The following is a 24,003-nucleotide window of genomic DNA, read 5'->3' as shown; positions in this document are numbered from 1 at the left end:
TGCTCTTAAACATCTCTCCAAATCACTTCTTACCGAACAACTGCAGAAAATGGACTTATTTCAGGGATGCTTCAAACGTCTGTTATAAATAATACAGATGGAAACGTTGATCATTGGTTGGTTATAAAACACAGAAAAAAGATTTATGGTTTCAATTTTCCCTTGTTCGACGGGCCTACTGAATGATGAAAAACATTACTACAGCAGGAGTTAGTTACCCTTGGGTATAACAACAGAATCTGCCAACCCGCACTGGACCAGCGTGGCAGATTATGGTCCATTTCCCTCAGCATGAATTGTTGAGGAGGCTTCCACCCTGCAGTGGGTTGATAATGGCTGCACTTTACTTTTTTTTTTTTATATACCAACAAGAGTATTAGAAAAGTTGTCATATGTAAATGGGAAAATGTAACAAGAAACAACTAAATGATGAATCTGATAAAACTATGGATCAAATGCATAAGTAACCTCTTTTCCCAACATCCTTTTATTCCATTCACTTGTAAACTAATGTCTGTCCGATTTCATCAAATAACGGAAATGAGTTTGGACTTGCGATCAATAAACAGCAAGAATATGAAAAGGAAAGACAGCATGGCTGAAGGCAAGCAAGCAACTGTGTGTGTGGTGTGTGTGTGTGTGCGCGCGCACACACTTTTAGGTAATATTGATCTGGTGTATTTCTTGTATCAATTACCACATAACAGAAAATATTGTATGTTACTAAAAAATTAGCAAAGGAAAAAATTATTGCTCGGTGAAATGTCACATTAAAATTGAATTCCAAGTAGAAAAAACAGTCACTTCACCGCGCCTCCGTAGCCAGGTGGGCAGGAGCAGCAGTGCGTAGCACACGCTTCTTGATTAGACCGGGGTTCGAGCCCATGACCACCGCATATCCCCGGAGCAATATGGCCTTAGTTGCTAATGCTCCTAAAAACCAAATAACTTCATCACCCATCGTGTATAGATAATAATAAACGTGTGCGCGCTATTTACTAGCTCATGTATTGATACAATTGCTCGTAACTAGAATGTACCTAATTTTGTCCAATTCATCTTTTAGACAATGGCTTCAATGCAATAGCTGCTTAGCAACGTAAATAGACAGAGTAACATTGTTAGCATTTATTCTATCAACTTTCAGTATTATGGTTAAGCCAAAGTTAGTAACCAGAGCACGCCAGAACATCGGGATAGTGGACCAGATCTGATTCAGCGAGATCGTAAATTTTCGTTTAAGTCGGTCAACAGATAATCCTTGGCGTGTCAATCCTACCTTCTGCATGCCAACAGAGGCGGTATTTAACCTGAGTACAGAAATAACAGATTTTGAGCAAGCTCAGAACTGTGAATGCACAAATTTATTACTACACTTATTATGACAGTATAAGCAGTGTATTCGGGAGAAGCACGTGCAACTTATGTAATGGAATGTGTCGAATGATCTGACCTTCGGGGTAGTGTATGGAATGCAGCACTTCACACCTCTAGACTTTTATCGTATTTCAACTAAACGCTGACAAACTACACTTAATACGGGGAAGTGGCGAATCTCCCTCTACGACAACGCCAATAATTATACGCGAGTCGGTAAAGTCGTCTCCACACGTCCACTGTTATGTCCCACACGGGGTCAAGGTCCACGTGTCTCCCCTCGCCGCTAATAATGGAACTGTCTGGCTGAGGCCCCAGGGTCAGAAACGCGAAGCAGTCGGCGACCATTTTCCCCTGAAAGGAGAGACTAATGCCATCAGTTGGCTGCATGAATCACTCTCAACATCAACAGGACCAGACGTCGCTACGGCACTTCGGAGAGAGTCCATTACGTGACGCCCGCGTTCTGCCTCGAGTGGCCAGTAATGCAGTCCGTTGCTCTGGTGGTCAGTGAGGCTGATTGGGCTGTGGTAGCAACATGTTTTGAACGCCCTGTATAGAGCAGCTGCCTCTGATTTCGTGTGCAGTATTTTTCCCCCGGTTTATTATCTGACCTTTATAAGTTTTGTTCGTGTCACGTGATTGCAGTCACTCGACGGATTGCCCGAGATCACGTGGCTTACACAACGCAACTGCCACTTCACGGAATCAATTATGAACAAAAGACAAAAATCAGTGGGTCACGTGGCTTTACGCGATTTTAACTGCTGCGCTTTTGTTGTTTGTGTATAGAGTGCGCTATTTATGCTACCTCAACGCCGATAGCATGTAGTTAAATATAAATGAAACAAAACGAGACAATTATAACTGGGATGGGTAGTAATATCAATAATTTTTACGTCAGTACTCAACTCCAAATAAACATTTCTAGTAGCTAAACTCTTCCTGAGACAATTAATTTTCCAATTCCTTCGAAGCTCCATTGTTACATTATTTTTCGCATATAGTATTACACAGGGCCCATTATGGATGTATGGAGGAAGGGGGGCAGGTACAACCCTCCTCTCCAGCCTAGGTCCTAACCCCTTCGATAACGCCGACAATCTATCGACGTAATAGCACTTAGTTACTGCTTTGTGAATATATTTTTTTCCAAATATGTTAAAACTGTAACTGAAAAAAAAAAATTAATTAATGAAATTGAGCGTAATCTCTCACTTGCGAAAGCTATTATACAAGTTGCAATGACCGTTTGTCTTTTTAAGTTTTATATTTCTCTACTTCTCTTGGAAATTCAAGCCCTTTCGGTGAAACTCGATACTTCAACAGTTCTCGAATCAGACAACAGAGCATTCAAGTAACAGAACTACCAGCAGTAATTTTTATCGCCAGTTTGTCTTGACTTGGGCTAAAGAATATCGAGTTTGCCGTTGATAATTGGTGAATTATTGCTTTGTTGTCTTTGATGAAGTATAAACTCCAGTAACTGCTTACTATAGGAGAGTGTCAGAGATTCCATACAGTCGCGAGAAGTGAATAAATAAAAATAGCAGCTATTGAAGAAAGACCTCTAACACGATGACGAAAAGTAATCACGAAACTGGAGAAGGTACAACCCTCCTCTCCAGCCCAGGTCTGAACTCCTTCGATATAGCAGACACGCGCCAGTATTTTATCTTTTCTGTTTTGTTTGTTTTTTTATACCCCGATGCTGTTTATTATGAATTTCAACTGAAAAGCTAGTGCATAGCTGCGAACCTCTAACTTTCGAAAAGCTGGAGACCAGATGGCTGCAAGCGGGAGAAAAACAGGAGAATTTTTAGCGCAAAACAGGAGCTTGTCGCAAAGACAGGTCCCCGGGGGAAAGATTTTTCTTAAAAGCAATACGTTTTTGACAACAATACAGTGTATATTATATAATACAGCCAAACGATTGTTTAGCAGTAGGGTATGCTATCAACATTAACTTACCTAGCATTTTCTCTCTGTGAATTTCTGTTTGAATTGTCTGTTATCCTCAAACTGATGTTGATTACGTCAAGAAAGAGACTGTAGCATACGTTGCATTTCCTCAGGAATGTTGAGTCAAAGTTTTGTTTATAACAGCTGTTCAGACTTGGTTATCAAGACCATTTCCAAAGCTACCTCACCACAAATAAGAAAATATCTGAAATAGTTTTTGATTTTTTTTCACCCGGCTGAATATTTTAGGACACTCAACATTGCTGTGAGGAACTTGTAAAATGCCAAGCATTACTTGGGAGAATGTTATATTTCAAACTTCCTTGTGCACTTATCAGTTTCTCAAACAAGGAGGACCGCTATACATCAATACCTTCTTTCGTTATTAGGAAACGACTGACAGAACCGATACTGCAAAAGATTTACTTCATTTATCTTTAAAACTGTAAGTTTCATGTTATTTATTTATTGGCAGCTTTGGCCCGCATCCCGTTTTAGCCATGTCAAGTACATATTATGTAACGTGTTACATTAGTATTACATAACCCGGATTACACAAGTATTATCGAAGAAAAAGAACGGAGCATTCAATATACAGGGTTGTTAAATTAAATTATCTCTATGTAGAGGGCTCTGGAACGAGTTCTAAGGCTCATACTGAAGAGAAATTTGGACAACAGGTACAATAAAGAATGCGCTCGCCATTTATTGGGGAAAAAAATAGTTACAAAAATTTGTCACTATATGGCGCTGTGGCAATACAAATGAACAGCGCTACAGTTGTTCAATATGTCCTCCATTTTGGTCAACAACAGTTTCCATTTTCTACAACAGAATGTAACATGTCAACTGAAATAGCCAGAACATGACGAATCAGCTTAACTTGCCTTTACAAAAAAGAGAATCAAAAATGACATCACTGCCTATCACAACGGATTACAGATAAGGAAAGAAGTCTCACACCGACCTAAGCATGACTTGGGACGAGGGCCTCACTTTCGAGACCCATTTCTCGACCATGAAATCGAAGACTTTTTCGGCGATGTGGGCAATTCGACAAGGGCTGATGGGGTTACGGAACGTCGATGTAGTCGGAGGATACGCCCAGCGGTGCCTACAACCTATCGCACTATATGCATCACCAATCTGGTCTTCTGCTCCGACGTCGTACATAAACAGATTCCTGGCAGTCGAGTGCTAGGTAATGCGATGGATTAACAGGGTCACGGGCAACGCATTCACCATCTCCGGGCTGTTTTATATACCAACTTAAATATCACTCCCTGGAGAGTTCACATTGCATCCAGGAATATTCTTCTTTCTCAGATGCTTACCAGTGTGATTGACGCCCCAGACTTCGAGGATTTCTCTACTCCACATGCTGGACGCAGTAATGACAACCCATATCTACGGTTGCATTCTATACTGTGCAATCTGTGCGGTCTGAAGAATTTCTTCCCAAACAACTCACTCAACCTTTTCAATTCATTGGCAGTAGACATTGTGAAATACTCCGAAAGCAAGCAGTACAGAGTGAAGAGCCACTCTGAAGCGCACAGCTTACCTCAACTATAATCTTGTCAATAATTGAATTTTGTAAACAATATTGTAAATATACGCACTTGTGTAAATATTGTAAATAATTTCAATTCTTGCATTTTTGTACACCCTTCTAGCCGGTCGGCTGTGTATAACGGGTGAAAGCAAACACTTGCTACTTTAATAAACGGATTTAATAATAATGCTGTCCTTCAGATCTGCCAGAGTTTGACATCCTTCCCGATACACCTAGTTCTTCAAAAAACCCCACAACCAGATGTCGCATGGGGTGAGGTCCGGTGATTGGGGGTGGCCAAGATGTCTGGAAACAACGGCTGATGATCCGTTCGTCTGTAAAGCGTTGCCTTAGTTTGTACACAACAGTGGATGTGGGGGTGGCACACCATCTTGCATGGATATGGTATCCTGAAGGCACCCACGTTGTTGCAGCTCTGGTATTGCGAAATTTGCCAACATTTCATAATATCGCTGTCCAGTGACGGAACAGGTGCGGGGTCACCTTTCAAAAAAATATGGCCCAATCATGAATGTGGCCGTAAATCCACACCACACTGTCACTTTTGGAAAATGCAACGGGACCTTTTGGATAACTCGAGGGTTTTCTGTTGCCCAAATGCGACAGTTGTGCGTATTCAGTTGTCCATTTAAGGAGAAGTAGGCTTCATCACTCCAAAGGATGTTCGATGGCCAAGTGATATCACTATCATTCGCGCCAGAAACTGAAGTGCATATGTAAAACGAATATCTACATCACCATTCTTTAGCTGCTGTAGCATGTGCATCTTGTAAGGATAGTACCGCAACACCTGACGCATTACTAGCCTTACAGTAGAATACGGCATGTCCACTTCACGAGAAACAGCTGGCATACTTGCTCTACCACATGGAGATTGACTTGATAAATCCACGATAGCCATAGCCACATCTGCAACACGAGAGGAGTCTACTCGTTTTCGACCTCCACCTGTTTGAACACCAAGATGTCCTGTCGTTTCAAATTTCGCAATCATTCTGCGGACAGCACAAACAGTCATGGGTCCACGTCGGCCTTATGCGCTTTTGACGCCGGAATTCTGATAGTCGCAGCTGCATTGTTGTTGTTTTGATAGTACAGTTCACTAATAGCGCCTATTGCTGCTGTAGTGCAGGCAAACGTCTACTGTATGATTTTGAAGACTGCTTTGCTTTTATACAGTACAGTACAGCTGAGTAGTGGCGCTGTGGCAATAACTTACGATTATACAAAAAAAGTAAGTTATTTGCATAATTTTTTTAATTTTTTTTAAATGGTGAGCGCATTCTTTATTGCATCTGTTGTCCAAATTTCTCTTCAGTAGGAGTCTTAGAACTCGCTCCAGAGCCCTGGGGCGAGTTCTAAGACTAGGGATACTTTAATTTTAACAACCCTGTATATTGTCTTTTTTTTTAATTACATCAAATTAAGAGAACTTACAAAAATTCAAAACTAAAATAATTGCTTTATATACAAATTACTGGCGTAGGTTCAAATCACTTGCGGCCAAAGGAAAATAGTTGTCAGTCAGGATGTGGACCATGGTTCACCCCTACCCTACAGTATACTCTCACAGACAGTTCCTTTTGAAGGATGATTTTAGTTGGAATTTCTTGGATTACATTAGGGCATATTTGTTGCTGTTAAGAATGGAGCTTCAATGAAATGAGGCATCCGATTTGATTTCTATCTGTTGCAACCTCCAAAGAAAATTGCGTGGTCACCATTTCAGAATTAAATGAGGAGCAAACTTTAGAATTTTCATAGGGTTATCAACCTTAAAAGAGAATTGGCATATCTGTACTAAGTTGGGGGGGGGGGTTACGCTGAAACAAGGTTTTTGCAAAATTCTGTCTATTCACAATAGGTCTGCTAATTTTGGTGTTTTATATTGTTAACAAATATACGATACCGATAGCAAACTTTTATGAATTCCACAGAGCAATTGCAATCCGCTTAAAACATTCACTGCAAACAAGCATCATAGATAGGCAACAATTTTATAAAACAATTAATAACCTCTGTACTCATTTTGCTTTTGGCGTAGCCAAATATGTTTTCCCTTCCCTCTTTTATCTATATTAGGCAGGAAAATGAACAAACATATCGATGCACTTACTAAAAATTACTCACCTGTAACTGCTGGCTGTTAGGCGTGATTTGTAGCTGTTGACTTTGGTTCATCTGCAGTCCAGGTGCTGATGGAGGTCGTGGTCCGGGTGACCCGAACTGTTGGCTGGGAGGAGGAGTTATTCCAGGCGTGGAGCCTCTCATAAACTGAGTGTTTATCGGAATCGTGCCAGGATTTGGACTACGTATAGAAGCACTGCTAATCGTGTGATCGGTATAGTGGGAAAGAGGACGGGTGGCACCATACGCGGGAGTGTTGGCACTGCCTCCTAACGGTGGCTTTTGATCAGGACTACTGGTAGCGTACGTTGGCACAACATTTGTGGACTTTGGATCCGGAAGTCTTTGTAAGTGTTGCTGAAGATGCATCGTTTGTCTCTTGTGTAAGTCAACGTCCGACATATGGCCCATTCCTGCAGGCGCACCAATACCGCTAAACACCCCTCCCTCTTGTTTAAATATACCCCCATTAGGTCTTATTGCATTATAGGCTGGTTGCTGAGTAAACCCCATGGTAGGAAATATATTAGATGTGGGTCCTTTCGGCAAAGAGTTCATGTTTGATGCCGATCCATTGATAAAATTAGAGCGAACTGTCGACAAAGACAGAGGGTCCGTAAATGTATCGTGTCCATAAGCGGACCTCGAATGTGGTGATCCAAGTCGCAGTCCTAGTTGCTGCTGTTTCTGCTGCATACTCTGGTGTTGTTCAGCCATTTGCTTTAATGTTAAAGCTGCAGGACTCGGCTCGGTAAGTTTGAAGTCCAGTCCGAGTCCAGTACCCATCCCTATACTAGACGTATAGGCTGGCATTCTTTGTGGAGGGAATGGGGTGGTAGTCGTTGACGTAACCAAGGTCCCCAGGTTGCTGCAAGTTGTCGCAGGATCAAACAAAGTCGACGGACATTGCGCTGTGGAGAAAGACGGCATCATAGAAGGGGCAGATGGAAAATGAAGTTGGGAAGAGGAAGTGTTCGTGATGGATTTCCCCATATCCATTATTGCATTACTGGGACTGTCCGTGTCCTTCTCTGGGTCCTCCTGATCCTTAACACTACTCACACTGTCCTCGAAGTTGAAGTCTTTCATAAGATCAGAAGAATTGGTTAGAACATCATCAATGAGGCGTTTTAAAATATCGGGATGAATAACATCATCAGTACCATCTTCCGAAAAGCTTAAACTTGGAAACGTATCCGTGAATCTCTCCCCACTGCTACCTCCATTAGAATTTTCACTGTCGTCCGGAGGAGCCCCAGCACTATTGAGGCGAATTTCACTATTGCTGTTGATGTTGTGGTTACTACACTGATTGAGGTCAGTTTCCTTTTCTTGTTTACACTCAACGTTGGTCCCAACAGATATGGAAGTCCCCTGAAGAGCTTCTTTTTGCACACTGGAAGAACTACCGGTTGAGATGTTGCTGGAGGTGGACGCAACTGGAGAATTAGAAGATTTTATATTACCCGTGAGAGCTTTCACGGTAACATTTGTTTGAATAGTCTGAGAATGTTGAACCTGCGAGGTATTTGAGCTTGTGAACTGCTGCACGATTTGAACTGAGAAACTAGGAATGTTAGACTGTTCTTGAGATGTACTAGTGCGAGCCCCTTTGTCCGGGGTAGTACTACTGCGGGGAGCCTTGGACTGATGCTCTAGCTCGTCAGATAGACCATCAACAGCCGAATCTAACTGACTTTCTGAGGGTCGCTTGGTTGCTTTCTATAAGGAAAGAAAAAGAACACCATTAGATTCACGAATGAGTACATTTTAATATTTAGTTAAATTACTTTAACGTACTTATTAGCATACATGCAGAAAATAACATAAATTGTAATTATTGGCATAAATACGATTAACAGAACTCAATTTTCAAATAAAAATTGTTTACAAAATTAAAGCAAACAGTGATAAACGAAGAGACGAGTAAATTCACACGATTTAGAGCTCTAAACAGCTTCAAACCCGGTAATTAAAACTAACGGAAGGTGTGGTTTGATAAAAAAAAAATTTAATTTCTCTATGAAGTGTGAGCTTAATGCGTTGTATATCGATCCATACAGCGCATTCATTGGCTGTCATAAAATACACACGTGTACGTAAAATTATCGTTTGGTTTTCCACTTGAGTGCGCTTTTCACATGCGCGCGCACGCACGCTTAAATTTTAATGACATCTTCAGTGAGTGAAATGTACACCGCGAGATGCGCGTGTAAGTCTCGCGCCACGTATAAAGTGAAACAATACGTAAAAAAGCAATCACACTACATACACAAAGGCTATTTTTAGGGAAAATATCTTGTGGCTTAAATTAAACCTTACGATATGCCTGCCCTCCATAGTAACGGGCAAACAACAAAGTATGGCTTAACTCGCTAGCAACGCACGGCGCGATTCTGTAACTAATGCTTGTAATAAGCTGCGCGCATGACTGCCAGATACATCAATCATGTCACCGGAACACTGCAATAAGTTACTGTACTATCGCAGGTGTTTTACTGCAAGTGGAACTATTTTTGGCCCTTAGGGTACTAGCTTATTGGTGTTGACTATCGGCGCGGGTTGTTAAGGGTTCCAATAGTGAATACCACAAGTCGCTTGGAACATTTGATGGTGCTCCTTTCCAATAATTTTTCTATTTGTTTCTTTTTAGCGGCTATAGCGCTTTGAGATCGTTTTATGTATGTGTATAAATCTCTTCACGTTCTCAGTAATCACTTTAAGGAGCTCTTTGTTCGAAACGTTTCGAACTACGATATAACTATGCTTGGCTCCAGGAAGTATGGTTCGAGAATATATTTTGTATTTCGTTCCAAGGAGCCGGGCACCTAACACAGCAAGGTTATAAATAAACCGAAAGTACATCGTTACGAGTTAAAATTCCCCACACCAATCATTTCTAGCCACGCCCAAATTATGAAAATGTATTTATTTGCATAATGAAACGATTTTGCATTTAATAGCTGGAATAACAAGAATCATGTAACCGACGCATATTGTGTTTCTTTTATACAAGGAACACAATACTCATCGGATCTTGTAGCTGTGTTTTTAGACGAACAGACCACTATTTCTATTGTTCCAGATGCGCATAAACATCTGAACCAGTATTTTTGAGATAAATTATTATCAGACAGATTTGGCGTAATCATTCCTCCATCACAGAAATATAATAGAATAGATACATAATTCCATGCGTATTTACCATAACCAGATTTAAATAAATAAAAAAATCCATCCCAAATGACAAAATAGATCAGATCATTACAGCATTGTTTACAGTGCTGTAGTGATCGACTATTTTTGTAATTTGCAGTGTTAGTAGTTCAGTGACACTCCCCCCCCCCTTTTGGCACCACGCCTTTCAGCTCATTGAGCTGAAAATACTACAGAAATGATCGTTTTCTATTTGTGGAACTTAATCACACTAAGTTTACATATAAGGAACACAATGCAAGTAATTTATTTGAAATAAGATTCAAATTACTCACGATTCACTGATTATCCCTCTGCAAGTGCATGTGATGGTCGCCTGGGGGCACTGCAGTCCATAGAAAGTTCCACCTCATGTAAACTGAACGCAAGCCGTTCGGCCGTTGGACTCGCATTAGGTAGTGCAACAGCAACTTGTAACTTTAGTTTTTGCTTTACAGTAAACCGTACCCCAACGACTTGAGGCTGATCCCGAAGGCTAAAAGACATTTTATCGGCTTCCCTATTAAATTAGCTACTGTGTATATTACGCATCGCATGAATCGATTCGTGAAATAATTTTAGATTCACAGGGCCCTATTTTAAAGGGCACTGCACTTCGCATAATGTTAAGAATTTAGTACAGTCAATTCACGAAAGAATAACTGAACAGCAGTACATTTCCAGTACTGAAATAACACGTGAAAATTAACAGTAAATAAAGAGGAATATTTTAGCCAATATTTTAAGGGTCCCAGCAAAGTATTTTCGCCGAGGGTTTTGTGAAACTGTCATCGGGTCTTGCTTCAGATTACGTCATAAAAATGTAGTCTTTCCAAAAAGGCGAAGTTGTAAATCCGTTATTTATGTATTGAACATACAATACTTATCGAAAATAATTTTATTATTAAAATGCCTTTTATAATTTATTCCTAATAGGATGGCGTCCTGAGAGGAATAACACCTTTTGAAAATTTCGCCGTTTAATTTTTTGTAATTTTCAAAAGCCAAAAGCTGCAAACGATTTGAAATACAATACTATTAGAGCAAAGAGAATATCCAGTTCCTTAGTTTGAAAAGTTTTATTTATAAGCTGACATTTTCAAGGCTTTCCAGTCGTTGTCCAGTCAGTCGCAATTTCCAGATTTCACTCTTGTTGAATAAAGTGGACCACACTTTCAATGATTCTGACAATTAAAGTTCTTTGGTCTAACGCTGGTTGTCGTGACTTAGGCCATATTGCACCGTATATATTGTCTGTAAATTGCGTGTGTTCTGTGGTTGATTTGCTATTTGCTGCATGAAAAACCCTAGTTTGCGGGAGATAAAACCTACGCCTGATACCTACGCCTGAATCCAACTAACCCAGCCACGTTGTCAAAAAGGCCCATAATATTTCTAACGTCAGCGGATCGACGGGATTCAAAGACAGGATTCGAGCTAAGGTCTTTTACTCGCAGTGCGGGAGGACGGCGATTCTATCAACTGTATGACGCAAGGGCAAGTCTAATATTGGACTGTCAGCCTACTTCCGTTAACATATTGGTACCATCTATAATAAATTGTTAGAATATTTGTGGATATTAACTTTTTCTTAATGTGGATATAATCCCACAAGCCTCTGCTCTCGAAGATTTTCTTAAAGCAGTTCAATAAAGATTATTATTATCAGTTACATCCTTTCTCTTCCCTCTTTAATTGAGAAAGATTGAGAAGACAAAAAAGAAAGTTACATCAAAGACAAAGATAATCACTAAGAATCACACCCCACTTGAACTCATTTCATGCAATATCAAGTACTTTTGCTAACGAAACATTTCCTAGACAAGTCTCTCTTAAGGAGACAACAGGAAATTTGCCAAATTCAGGTTCCTCCACCCTCGCGCCGACACACTCACTTAAGTAAACCGTTGCGAACCACGATCATGCTCACAACCGACAAGTACAGGCTGAGATGTGTTGTTGGTTCCGCACTGGGTAAGTTCTGTTTACTTTCCAGCCTCTGTTGATACCAGACTTGATTAACTGCTGCTGTGTTGCTAGCTTGGCTCTCTCTCTCTCTCTCTCTCTCTCTCTCTCTCTCTGTGAAGTAAATTGTAAACAGAACTACTAGATAGACTGAGCTACAGCAAGATACGAGGTGGGCATGATTCACAGGAACCAGCCACATGTTTAGTGTCTTAAGTCCAGGGCGTATATGATCTGATAGTAAACATGGGGATGTCTTAATTAAGAGAAATTATACGTCAAAATGGAAAGGTGTGCTCTCTCGTACAGTAATTCATAGTTGGTTTTAAGAAGTTTACAATAAATACAGGCACACTAATTAATGCGAGACAACGGAGTTACCGCCAGGGGGCACAGTTTATTGCAACAATTGAAGAATCCACTCTGCTAGCCCAGTGCGCTGATTTGAAATAGAACATCGGATACCCGTTTCCAGAGTATTTATTATTTTCCGATTTTACTGAAAACAATGATTTTGTAAATAATAGTTTCACAATAAACAGCTACATAATTTTTATTAATCTTCCCGATTTCAACAATTTATTGTGACTAAATGACTAGAAATACAAGTTACATTTGGATAGCAATATAAGATTCATTGTGTATTTTCTTTTACCCTCTTCCATGTGTGGCTCTGCAGACTTCAAAATGCTACCCTCTTGCCATACAATTTGTAATATATTGGCCACTCTTGAAAGAGCCTCATGTATCCATTCCTTTTAAAGTGATCACAACTGCTGTCCGTAATGAAACAAACCTCATATTTCACATAATACCCCAAAGAAAAAGGTTGGGGGTGGGGGGGGGGGGAATTGGGGTCAGATCGGTTAAACTAGCTGGCTAAGGAATGAGTCCTCCACGCTCGATCAAATGATCATCGCATTTGCTCATTTGGGAATGTTGTATTCTCACCCAAGACCAAAAAAACCGTCGAACTTTACAGCTCACAAAAATAAGTTCATGTCTGTTTAAATGTAATGTGCTTTTCGGCGTATCTTTAGTTTTTAGGCGCGTTCGCATATGCGCCTATGGTTTTTTACCATGTCCTTTCGTCTACATGATAACAGAGCGACTCCTATTTGACAGATTTTCATGAAATTTCATATTTGGGCCTTTTAAAAATATTTTTCGAGTCGTTCCAAATTTCATTAAAATCAAACCAATAGAAGTTCGGAAATTAATATACATGTGTGTATATATATATATATTTTTTTTTTTTTTTTCTTACAAACTATGTAAAAAAAGAAATTCATAGATTTGTTAGCTTTTGACAGTCCCTGCACGTTTCGCATGTATTGTTATGCTTCCTAGTGAAGAGATAAGGTAAAAAAAGAAAAAAGTATACAGGAGAACAGTAATACACAGTATACAGTTGAAATTAAACTGAATGGCGCTACGTTTAGAGAACAAAACTATAGACTAAATTTTTTTCTATAAAGTTATAATCAATTAATAAGGAAATAACTGCCGGTATATTTACTTTTCACTTCTGCTCATCCCAGAAAAAAAAACAATTGCGCCTGGAATGTAACGCACTGTTGCATTAACTAACTTGTTCAATAATAAGTTATATAATGTTTTGAAATCGAGATTATTTTTGACTTACTGCGCGCGAGTGTTTACAACAAGCACTCTTTAATAACCTATCATTACATCGCTGCAAATCGGGCATCAAGAAAATTGTGTATTCAGCTAGGAAAACTGAAGTATTCAAAGGATCCAAGAAGGCTAATGGCATCTCAGGTTACAAGCAGTCACTGAATATAGATGTAATTTCTTGCAGATTCTGAATTTTATGGATAAAATCATTTTTTTTCAATAAAAGGTTTATCCCTTTGTGTTTGATAAGTCCGGCAGTCAATATATGTCAATATAAGAGAATGTTGAAATAAGCCATGTTATTCACAATGGAATATTCCATAGTCTGTTTAATTCAAAGCATATCAAGAAGGACCAAGCTGACAGACGCCCTTCTCTTGTGGATGAAGAAGATGCTTTTGTCTTAGTAGCATTAATGAACATACTATAAACCATGGTAATCTTACAGCAAAAATAACTGAATTAATAGCAATGATAAACTTAAGTAAAACATATGCGGACGCGCATGAAAATAATATATAATTGTAATTTAATTCTATGTTATAAGAGTTTCACGTAGTTCACAGAAGAGAACCGCAATGTATTTAGTTGTACAATACTTTCGAAGAACTCTTCTCTAGGTAACTCAGAGAAGTGTGACCATGTGTTTATGTAAGGGGCAGCTCCTAGAACGTCAGTTCAACTCCGCCTCGTATCTCTGTGAAGAACAGTTATCAATACAAATGGGCCAGATGTGTGTGACGTCTGTTTTGGGTATTATGTGGGTGTTCTGTTGTTCTGTTCTGGCCACTTGGCTACCCAGAAGCATCGGTCACCTGGACAGATGATTCTGGGTACTCGTCCACACCACGGGAAGGTGGGCCAGTTCCAGTAGATGGGACACTTATGGTCTTAGAGTAAGAGACAAAAAAAAATAAATTAATTAATTAAAAAATAAATAAAATAAGTTTTCCTTCTCTGGGGCCCACTCCAGAGGGGAAAAAAAAACCCAAAACGAAGAGAAATAAAAGAATAATAAAAATAATTAACTAAGATAACAAAAAATAATAAAAAGAAATATATATACTTATATATATAATTTCAGTTAAGTTAATGGCGGTAAGTTATAATGTATAACATGAAATAAAAGCTAGTAAGATAGCTTCTCAAGAAAAACCAAAAACCTATGCGGGTGCCCAACGTAACCTGGAAGGGCTAACCCTTTCAATGTATCAACCATAATTGAGCTATCCGTTTCTGTAGTCATCGTCCAGCATAACTTGTCCGAATGATGGTAAAAATAGCTAGATAGTAACATTAATGAGATAGAGCCATAAATAATATATAAATATATTATTTAACAAAAGTATTTACGTTGATTTATTCCAATTTAGCAGTAAGCTGGCAAGATGACTGTTAGCCCGACGGATAGTCAAAATTTAAATTAGAGAAGGAGATACATCTATTTTTAGGCTTATGCGTGCAGTTTGTAATATATGCAGTCTAAGCGATTGCCAAGTAACAGTAGAAGCTTGTGCTAACTAAGGCGAACGGAAAAAGTAAAAGTACAGATATAGTACCTCAATCCCCCTCGAATACTCTAATAGTTCATGAGGTATGAAAAATAGGGATAAAAAAGGGAAAGTTAAAAAAGAATAGAAAAAGTTAAATCATAAATAAACTTAGGATACAACCGGGAGCGTAAATTCCCGACCCTTATAGTAAGGGATCCTGGTTATGTAAAAGCGATGTAAAGACAATTAGAATGCGTTACAATTACGTTGAAAATATAAATGCTTACCACGGCATGGCCAAAGTACTAAAAACCGGGTGAATCGGCACGTGTAGAATATATACACCTACCGACCGAAGCCCCCCCCCCTAGGAAAAGTAGTTAATATCATAGTATTAATATATGCAGCGCCCTCTGCAGTTTTTATATGCTGCATAATGATATACATAGAAAATGCCCACAAATAGAATCTCTCGAAGTAGTTGTAGATGTTAACAGAATAAGTTCCTACATATAGAGCAAATATAGGTACGACGTTTTTAATGCGTGTAAGCTATATAAAACTTACTCCATGTGCAGTGCCTACTATTTACATACAAATGTCCAACAAAAGCTACGTAAGCCAAACCTTAACACACAATATATTATGGATAAAGTCTTAAACCGGCACTGATACAGCATAGCCGTTGTAGGTTGTTTTCGTGGTAGTTACTTTGGCTTACGTAGCTTTTGTTGGACATGTATGTATGTAAATAGTAGGCACTGCACATGGAGTAAGTTTTATATAGCTTACACGCATTAAAAACGTCGTACCTATATTTGCTCTATGGGTAGGAACTTATTCTGTTAACATCTACAACTATTTGTACATAGAAAATGCCCACAAATAGAATCTCTCGAAGTACAAATGGATTTGATCCGTAATAGTACAGATGGATTTGATCAACCTCGTATCACTAGAATCATGCTTCTCCTTAGTTCAAACACTCTTTTAGCAAATACCTGAAGCATCTGAAACTTACTACAGAGTCTTAAAAATATAGCTTCTTCTCCTGGAGCTATACTCAAGAATTTTACGTATCGCTGTCCTGGCATTTTCATATATTCGACAATCATATAGTATGTGCTGCCAGCCTTCCCTGGCCCGCAAAAACAAAGGTCCGTGTTGCTTAGTCCTAATGCATATAATTTCTCATTCATTGACCCGTGCCCTGTTAACAAAAATGACGACTGTAAACTAGGTGTAAACAAATTGCGAACTTTTTTATCATTCAGAAAAGTCATGTTCGGGATAAACAAGTTGGTCACTCTTCCAGTTCCACTTATAGGAAGGAATACTGCCTTGTAATACAGAAAGTGTTTTATGTGATAGGCCCCAGTCAGACTTTGAAATTCTAATGATAGCACCAGAAAATTTCCTGATTTTATTGCTTAAATATAATAAATGCTGGTGAAATGATAACTTACTGTCCACAATAATTCCCAGGTATTTGGTATCAAGAACCATAGGTAACTGCACACCATTCAACTTGATCTGAGGAGGTCGATTTATATCTAAAGCTGTTTTAAATAACATCAATAACATTTTAGTTTTGTAAGGACTAATAGCTTTGAGCTTTAATAGCAAGCTTATAGCTTTGAGCCCAAGAACTTAAGTCTGTCAGCACACTACTAGCTGTCTGTTCTAAGAGTGAGCGAGATCGTCCTGCAATTATAATTGTCAGATCATCTGCAAATGCCAGCATCTTACAATTAAGGAATGTGCGAACCAACCAATTCTGTAAGATTAGGTTCGAAATAAGGGGTCCCAAGACGAAGCCTTGAGGACATCCTCTCACAACCTGTATTCGTAGCTCAAAGTGCTTGGACTTCACTAGCACATATCTATTTGAAAAGTATCTGTTGAAAAGCGTATATAATTCCTTGGGACAATTAGCATTTCTTAACTGAGCCATCGTTGCCTCCCACCAAGCTGAATCAAATGCCCCTTCGAAATCAATGTAGTTTGCTAATTCATATTTGGATGTAGAATTCTCAATATGCGTTCGAAATGCCACTAGACAATCTTCACAGGATTTCCCAAGAGTGAACCCATATTGCTGAGGCGATATCATATCCTGCTGCATTAGCAGGTCGGTTACCCGTAATACCATTAACCTTTCAAGGATTTTACAAAGGTTTGCCAAAAGAGCGATATGATTTAGGTTCAATTAGTGGCTTCCCAGGTTTTCTAACTAACTTCAATAATGCAGCCTTCCACTGCGTTGGAAACAGCCCTTCTGTTAGACATTTATTAGACATGAATAAAAGGATATTAGGTAATGACTTATAGAACCTCGACTAAATCAATTCCAGGACATTTTGTGTGATTAAGCTTCTTCAAAACTCCTGTAAGTTCTTCCATGTAAACTCTGCAGTATGTTCTCTAGCTACATAGAGCCGATTATCTCTACGTATACCAGCTTGATATTCAGTATCTTCCTGAGGATCGTCAGTTGGAAATAGCTTACTTAAAATTATCTCAAAGGAGTCCTTCCAACAAATAGTCTCACTGATATCCGTAACTCAGACAAATTGACTTGCTCAGATTTAAAAATGAACCGCGTGTGTACCTTGTTCGCACGAAAGATGTTTTATTTTATGTGAAAATATCCTTCGCCTGGAAGAGGTAAGCGAAATCCAAGCCAATAGCCTAATTAGCTATTTGCTTGTAGCCCCATTTGTTGAATAGTATGATTGCAGCAATACAAGTATTTGTCATATGACTGCAACAATATAAATGTTGGTCAACAATTTCTTTTTTCGTCTCGCATTTTCGTTACATTCCATTGTTAGGTGCCGCTATAGATATTTTCACATAAAAAAAAAAGATACGGAACTGAAAATACACGTAAAGATCGACCGCTATTCTGTGGGATGAACAATTCTTGAACCAAGAATTTTTATACTTTCTGCATATCCATAGTTGCCTGTAAGCTATTGCACCCACGAAGTTACCAAGCTCACTTGTCAATAGTGTCATGTGACTGATAAAAGATTTACGGTTGCGGCTCATTATCGTTGAGAAATTAACGTAAAACGAAATAGTGACATGCCAATCAATACATGTAATTCTCAATCAGCATAAATTCATAGGAATATCACCAGAAATAAATATACTATTTCAAGACGGAAAGAATTTTTTTAACGAATGGAAACACTCATCACGCACTTGGTTTCTAAATCAATGCTGTACACAAACTGCTACAACATTATTTGTATATTTAGGTCTATTAAGTGTATAGTATTTATTTAATAGCAAAAATAAACCAGCCGAAAAGTGCGCAGTAATTCGAGGGACACTGAGAGAGAGGGTTAGGGTATTCAACTTTGATCTCCAAGATCCCATGAAGATTAGAAACGTCTTCTAGTTGACATTAAGGAATAATTCACCCTCCAGGAAGTGGTCACCTTGTATTCATACCAGTTCCACTTCGCAATGACGTGTGGAGATTTTTTTATAAGTGCAAAAAAAGCTTCGGGCAAAAACATCGCGAATTCACTGACACTGGAGATCCTATTAATGCTAGAAACCAGTTGTAACTTACATTATAAAGTAAAGATATCAGCAATTTGAGTATTTAAAACTTGTATTTTTTTCTGTCACAACTAAGAAGGATAGAGACATTAAGCACATTAGGCATATTAAGGCATCCTCACAACGAATCTCATCTCAAAATAATCTTATATTTTGCGATTATTTAAACAAAATCTTTTGCGGTTAAAATTTAATTGTAAACGGTGGAGGGGGTAAGGACATGCGAAATTTCTAAACAATATATCGCCTCGTGGCCTTAGATGCCTGTCAGTAAAAGCCAAACAACTCAACTGACACGCAAGAATGCGTTTTTCAGGTACGGCTTTGGATTCAGCACCATATCTTAGATCGAAATACCAAGCAGGACACAGTTGAAATCTGTGGAGAAAGAAGGTGGAAGCAGATCTAAAAAGTTCAAATACAAAGTACAGCTGCACTCAAACAATGCACTATTCAAATTCTAGTTCTTTTAAGTATTCATGTTACCATTCACATCGAAATTATTCGGGAAGTTGATAAATGGTACTAAAATATATAAATAATGTATTTGTTCAATACATTATTTCTATAAAATGCAAAATATTTTACTTTACTTCATAATTAATTTATGCCAAAAATTCAGAACTTAATGCTAAACTAAAGAAATGATGGCCTAAAGTATAAATGCCTTGCGCCTTCAGATGTGTTTTCTAGAAAGTTTTGTCACAATGCGTTTCAAGAGCAAAATATCAATATTTTATGTTAGGTACTAAGAATTCCCAACATGATTTTAATTATAAAACTTTGATCACTTCATGAAAAACTTCAATCTCTAAACAGACGGTATTTCATAATTTTGTAGTTGAACCAACCTTGTCAATTGAAAGGCATTTACGCTAGGTTTATTTCAACTTAGTAAAGTTAAGAGTGTACAGGAGGAGGGAGAAGGGGAAGTTACCAAAATGCGACCTCAGTGCAAAAAAGGCGTCCATCTCAGATGAAATTTTCACCTGCCCTTCGGTAACTTACAGATGTTATTTAGACTTTTCCGTCCACTTACGAGATGAATCAAAAAGGTCCCGCATATTGTATTAAAAAAAAAAATAAATAAATAAAAGAAAGTTTCATCCCCTTGAGACGTCATAAAACGACTCCAGTGATTCGGCCACTGTTGGAAGTATTCCCAGATCCCCTCTTTTGTGATCTTCATTACGTCCTGAAACTACCTTTGGGTGCAAAAGTTTACTTTTGGAAACAAGAAGAAATGACACTGAGCTACATCCAGTAAACAGAAAGGAGACTACATCATGCTATTCTTCGCCAGAAGCTGCCGTGCATTCCGACTGACGACAGTAGGAGTGTTGTTGGTTCTTACGGTAGCACAATGGTTATAAACATGATCCTTCCCACACCCGGTAGAAAAGCCCCGTGTTCGAATCCCGGTAGTGACGCGAGGTAAGTCGGTCTCATGCGAGGATAGCAAAGCACCCTCCCCCCCCGGAAACTCGAGTTTTTCGTTCAGCGAAACAGGCAAACCGACAAGTAAATTGGTGGCATCTTTTTTTTTTTTTAAATACAATCTGGAAGATAATGCAAGACGGTGTGCTCAATGGGTGAGGAGAGGCTGTTATAATCTTATCTTCTCCAGTCATGCTACTGATTCCATCCATTAACGAAGGTACTGTCATCTTACCGAAGACATACAGGTTGGAATAAGAAGAACTCACCGTCCAGATGGTAATTATTTATTACCATTTCAGTGAACCTACAATTATGTAGATTTAGTGAAAACAAAATGCATAAATGGGTAGTTAATAATGGCAGAGTACATATATACACAACGGCTTCTGGCCCACCCTTGCAGTTTAGCCAACGGGTGATTTAGCGCATCGTTCCAGTGTTTCCTCATAAACGCACCTTGAACGTACAAACTGATTTTAGAAAAACAGTGGTATAGTGTTTTTTTCCTTGAAAAAACGAATGTGTAAAGTAACGGCTTAAAGTGAGTGACTGGTACTAATCCAACAAGAGCCAGCAGTCTGTTAAAAGAGGATAAACATGCTCTGCACGCCAAGTATTTGGTGTCGGTAATGAATGACAAGCCAGATAGGACGTTGCTCAACAAAGGCGTGGTTGTTTCATATTGCTCGCTTCCTACTATCAGCAGCTTATTGGCCATAAACAAAACTATATTGATGAGTGAATGTGCCCTATAATCTACTGTTTCTACAGGCCTTGAATACCCACCAGAAATCTCTATGTACTTTACGGACCTTAACAAAGAAGCGGTTTCGTATTCGAGGACAGCTTTATTGTTCAGGGAAATAAAAGAAAATTTAAATTCATTCGTTCCTTTCAAAAAGCAAGTAAACAAATTTCTCAATAAGCGATGAATAACTATAGAATTTACTAAACGAGATGAGCTCTGAATGAACAAGAAAAGTGATCTGTACTTGCAAACGTTATCTTGCTACCATCATTACAGACATGGCTTTTAAATTTAAGATATGTTGTTCCGGAATAAAGCAATATCCAAACCGACTTTTGCTCTGCATGCAGGGAAAATTTAACAATGGCTTCAACTAAAACTTATGGACTTGCTGGTACAGACCCAAATCATATGCGGTATCCTTAAATTTTTCTTTTTCAAATATTTCATTTTCTTTTTATATCTGTACACACAGGAATCAAATATTAGCACGATTCAAACGTTAATTATGATGAAATTGATGCCCATTCATCATCTTGGGCTGATCACGTTTCTTAGTTTTTCCTCTCGAGAGTTCCAACAACGAACTCAGGATTGAGTGATAAAAAAAAAAGTAGTCCTGCTTGTTAAGCAAGTCCGAATCATCTTCGTACCACCCTTTTCTCTCCTACCCTCTTTTATGTCCCCCTGCTATAGGTGAGCATTACTTGTCCAACTGGTGACCTCTGACTTCTATGTTTCCAAGTCACGTTGGTATACTGTAATTGGTAACTGCGAAGCAACCTGATGACCAAACCATTGGTGGTATACCCACAGAATTAAGAACAATCCGGGAACTTTTCACTTTGAGCGTATTTTTAATAACTGCCAACGACTTCAAGAAATTCGGACTTTTCATAACGTGTTTTTGGGATGAACATTTTTTCATATCGTACTTTTAAATGGTGGCAAATGCATTATATTCCCTCTTCGGAAATTATGCATTACTTGTCAAACTGAATAGGACAATGTCAAACAAACAGGACAATGTAAAAAAAAACAAGGTGCATGCTCCTTGGATGATTTATTTCAGATGACAATCTGAATGTATTGCACGGTTCATTTCTAGTGAAAGTAAGCCCAAGTAGAAAGGAACGTGCGCAGATAAAGGGAAAGAAGCTCTACTGAATGAAAAAGGGGACACGACATTAACAATCTGAGATTTTTCTTGTTAGTCTTTCCCAATTCTCCAGTTCATTCAATTGGTATTCAGAACGAGTAAATCACTTGATAGATCAGTTCTCTACAATTATCCTCAATATTTTCATGTCATTTCAACATCCTTTCATTATCTCGTTTCTAAATGGTATTTGAAGCAGATTATTTCACACTGGAAACGAGCTTTTTTTTAATTTCCTTTTTCCTTTTTTTTTCATAACAGTTTACAAGTGTCTGACGAAAATACATCTCGTTATAGTAGTAGTAGTCAAATTTATTTAACCTATCAACTTCCACAACGACAGATAGGCGCCTCCGTAGCCAGGTGGGCAGGATCGGCAGTACGTAGCACACGCTTCTTGATTAGACCGGGGTTCGAGCCCGTGACTACCAAATACGGAGGATGCGGAAAGGTCAGGGAATGACCACCGCATATTCCCGAAGCAATATGGCCTTAGTTGCTAATGCTCCTAAAAACCAAATAACAACGACAGATGGCAGTTTGTTCCAGCAATTAACCACCCGCTGGCTAAAGGTAAATTTTCGCACATCTATTCTACATCTGTCTTTTCTTAATTTGAATTTATGCCCCCTTAGGTTCGTAATCTGAACAAGTGGAAGAATCCCATCAGAATTCAGCGTGCTAAACCCATTCAAGGCCTTATACACCTCAATCAGATCACCGCGCAGGTGCCTAGTCTCCAGCCACTGCAATTTGCAGAACTTAAGCCTCTCTTGGTAAGAGGATCCCTTCATTCCCCTCACCAATCTTATTGCCCTTCTCTGTACACGCTCAAGCAAATCTACATCCTTCCTAAAATGAGGCCTCCAGACCTGTACGCAGTACTCAAGGCGTGGCCTGACCATTGCCTTATACAGAGGGACAATCACCTCCTTTTCCCTCCTAGCAAAATTCCTATATATCATTGACAAAACCCCATGACCTGCCCTGGCAGCCTGTCTGCATTGCTCAGAAAACTTCATATCTGACTGCACAATTACTCCCAGGTCTTTTCCATTTTCTACCACCTTAAGTGTAGTACTACACAGTTGGTACGTTTCTCTCGGGTTACTTCTACCCATATGCAGTACTTTGCATTTGTCAAGGTTAAACTTCAGTTGCCACTTCTTAGCCCATCTGCTCAAATTATCTAGATCCTGTTGCAGTAGCACACTGCCATTACTGTCATTAACAACCCTGCCAACCTTTGTATCATCTACAAACTTCGACACTAAGCCTGATATACCTTCATCAATATCACTGATAAATATACAAAACAACAGAGGATCCAACACCGAACCCTGTGGGACTCCACTAATAACATTAAGCACCCATTAATTACCACCCTCTGTCTTCTCCCACTCAGCCATCCTTTTATCCATTGTAGCAACTTACCCATAATACCATTCTGCTCCAATTTGTACAATTTTACCATAATTAAAATAATTACAAACTGGACCTTTTGTAAACGATTTGCACATCATAACCACAAGAAAAAACTGACAACAGGTGCACAATGACACTATCAGAATAAATACCAACGGTTTTTAACAGACATTCGAGACAGACCGAATCCCTTTTGATTACACCTCCCAATTGACTCTGCAGAGTAATATTTCCCAACCTTTTTTTTATTTTTCAGAGACCACTTTTATATTTGAGGCGGAAACCATAGCCCACAATAAATATTAAACTATAAAGGCAAATA

At 38.8% G+C, this 24,003-nt stretch overlaps 1 protein-coding gene across 1 annotated transcript in view; it reads right to left on the bottom strand.

The window, feature by feature from the left end:
- Positions 1-24,003, bottom strand: part of LOC150090796 (uncharacterized) — a 184,196-nt gene that overhangs the window by 54,811 nt on the left and 105,382 nt on the right. The window contains exon 2 of the mRNA XM_090372819.1: positions 7,046-8,764. Coding sequence (XP_090228945.1) covers positions 7,046-8,764 — 1,719 coding nt within the window. The remainder of the gene's footprint in view (positions 1-7,045; positions 8,765-24,003) is intronic.

This window comes from Mastigoproctus giganteus, chromosome 1 (assembly GCF_048544385.1).
Source record: "Mastigoproctus giganteus isolate SK-2022 chromosome 1, ASM4854438v1, whole genome shotgun sequence".
In the NCBI taxonomy this organism is placed as follows: Eukaryota; Metazoa; Arthropoda; class Arachnida; order Uropygi; family Thelyphonidae; genus Mastigoproctus; species Mastigoproctus giganteus.
This window is presented reverse-complemented; position numbering and strand designations above follow the sequence as displayed.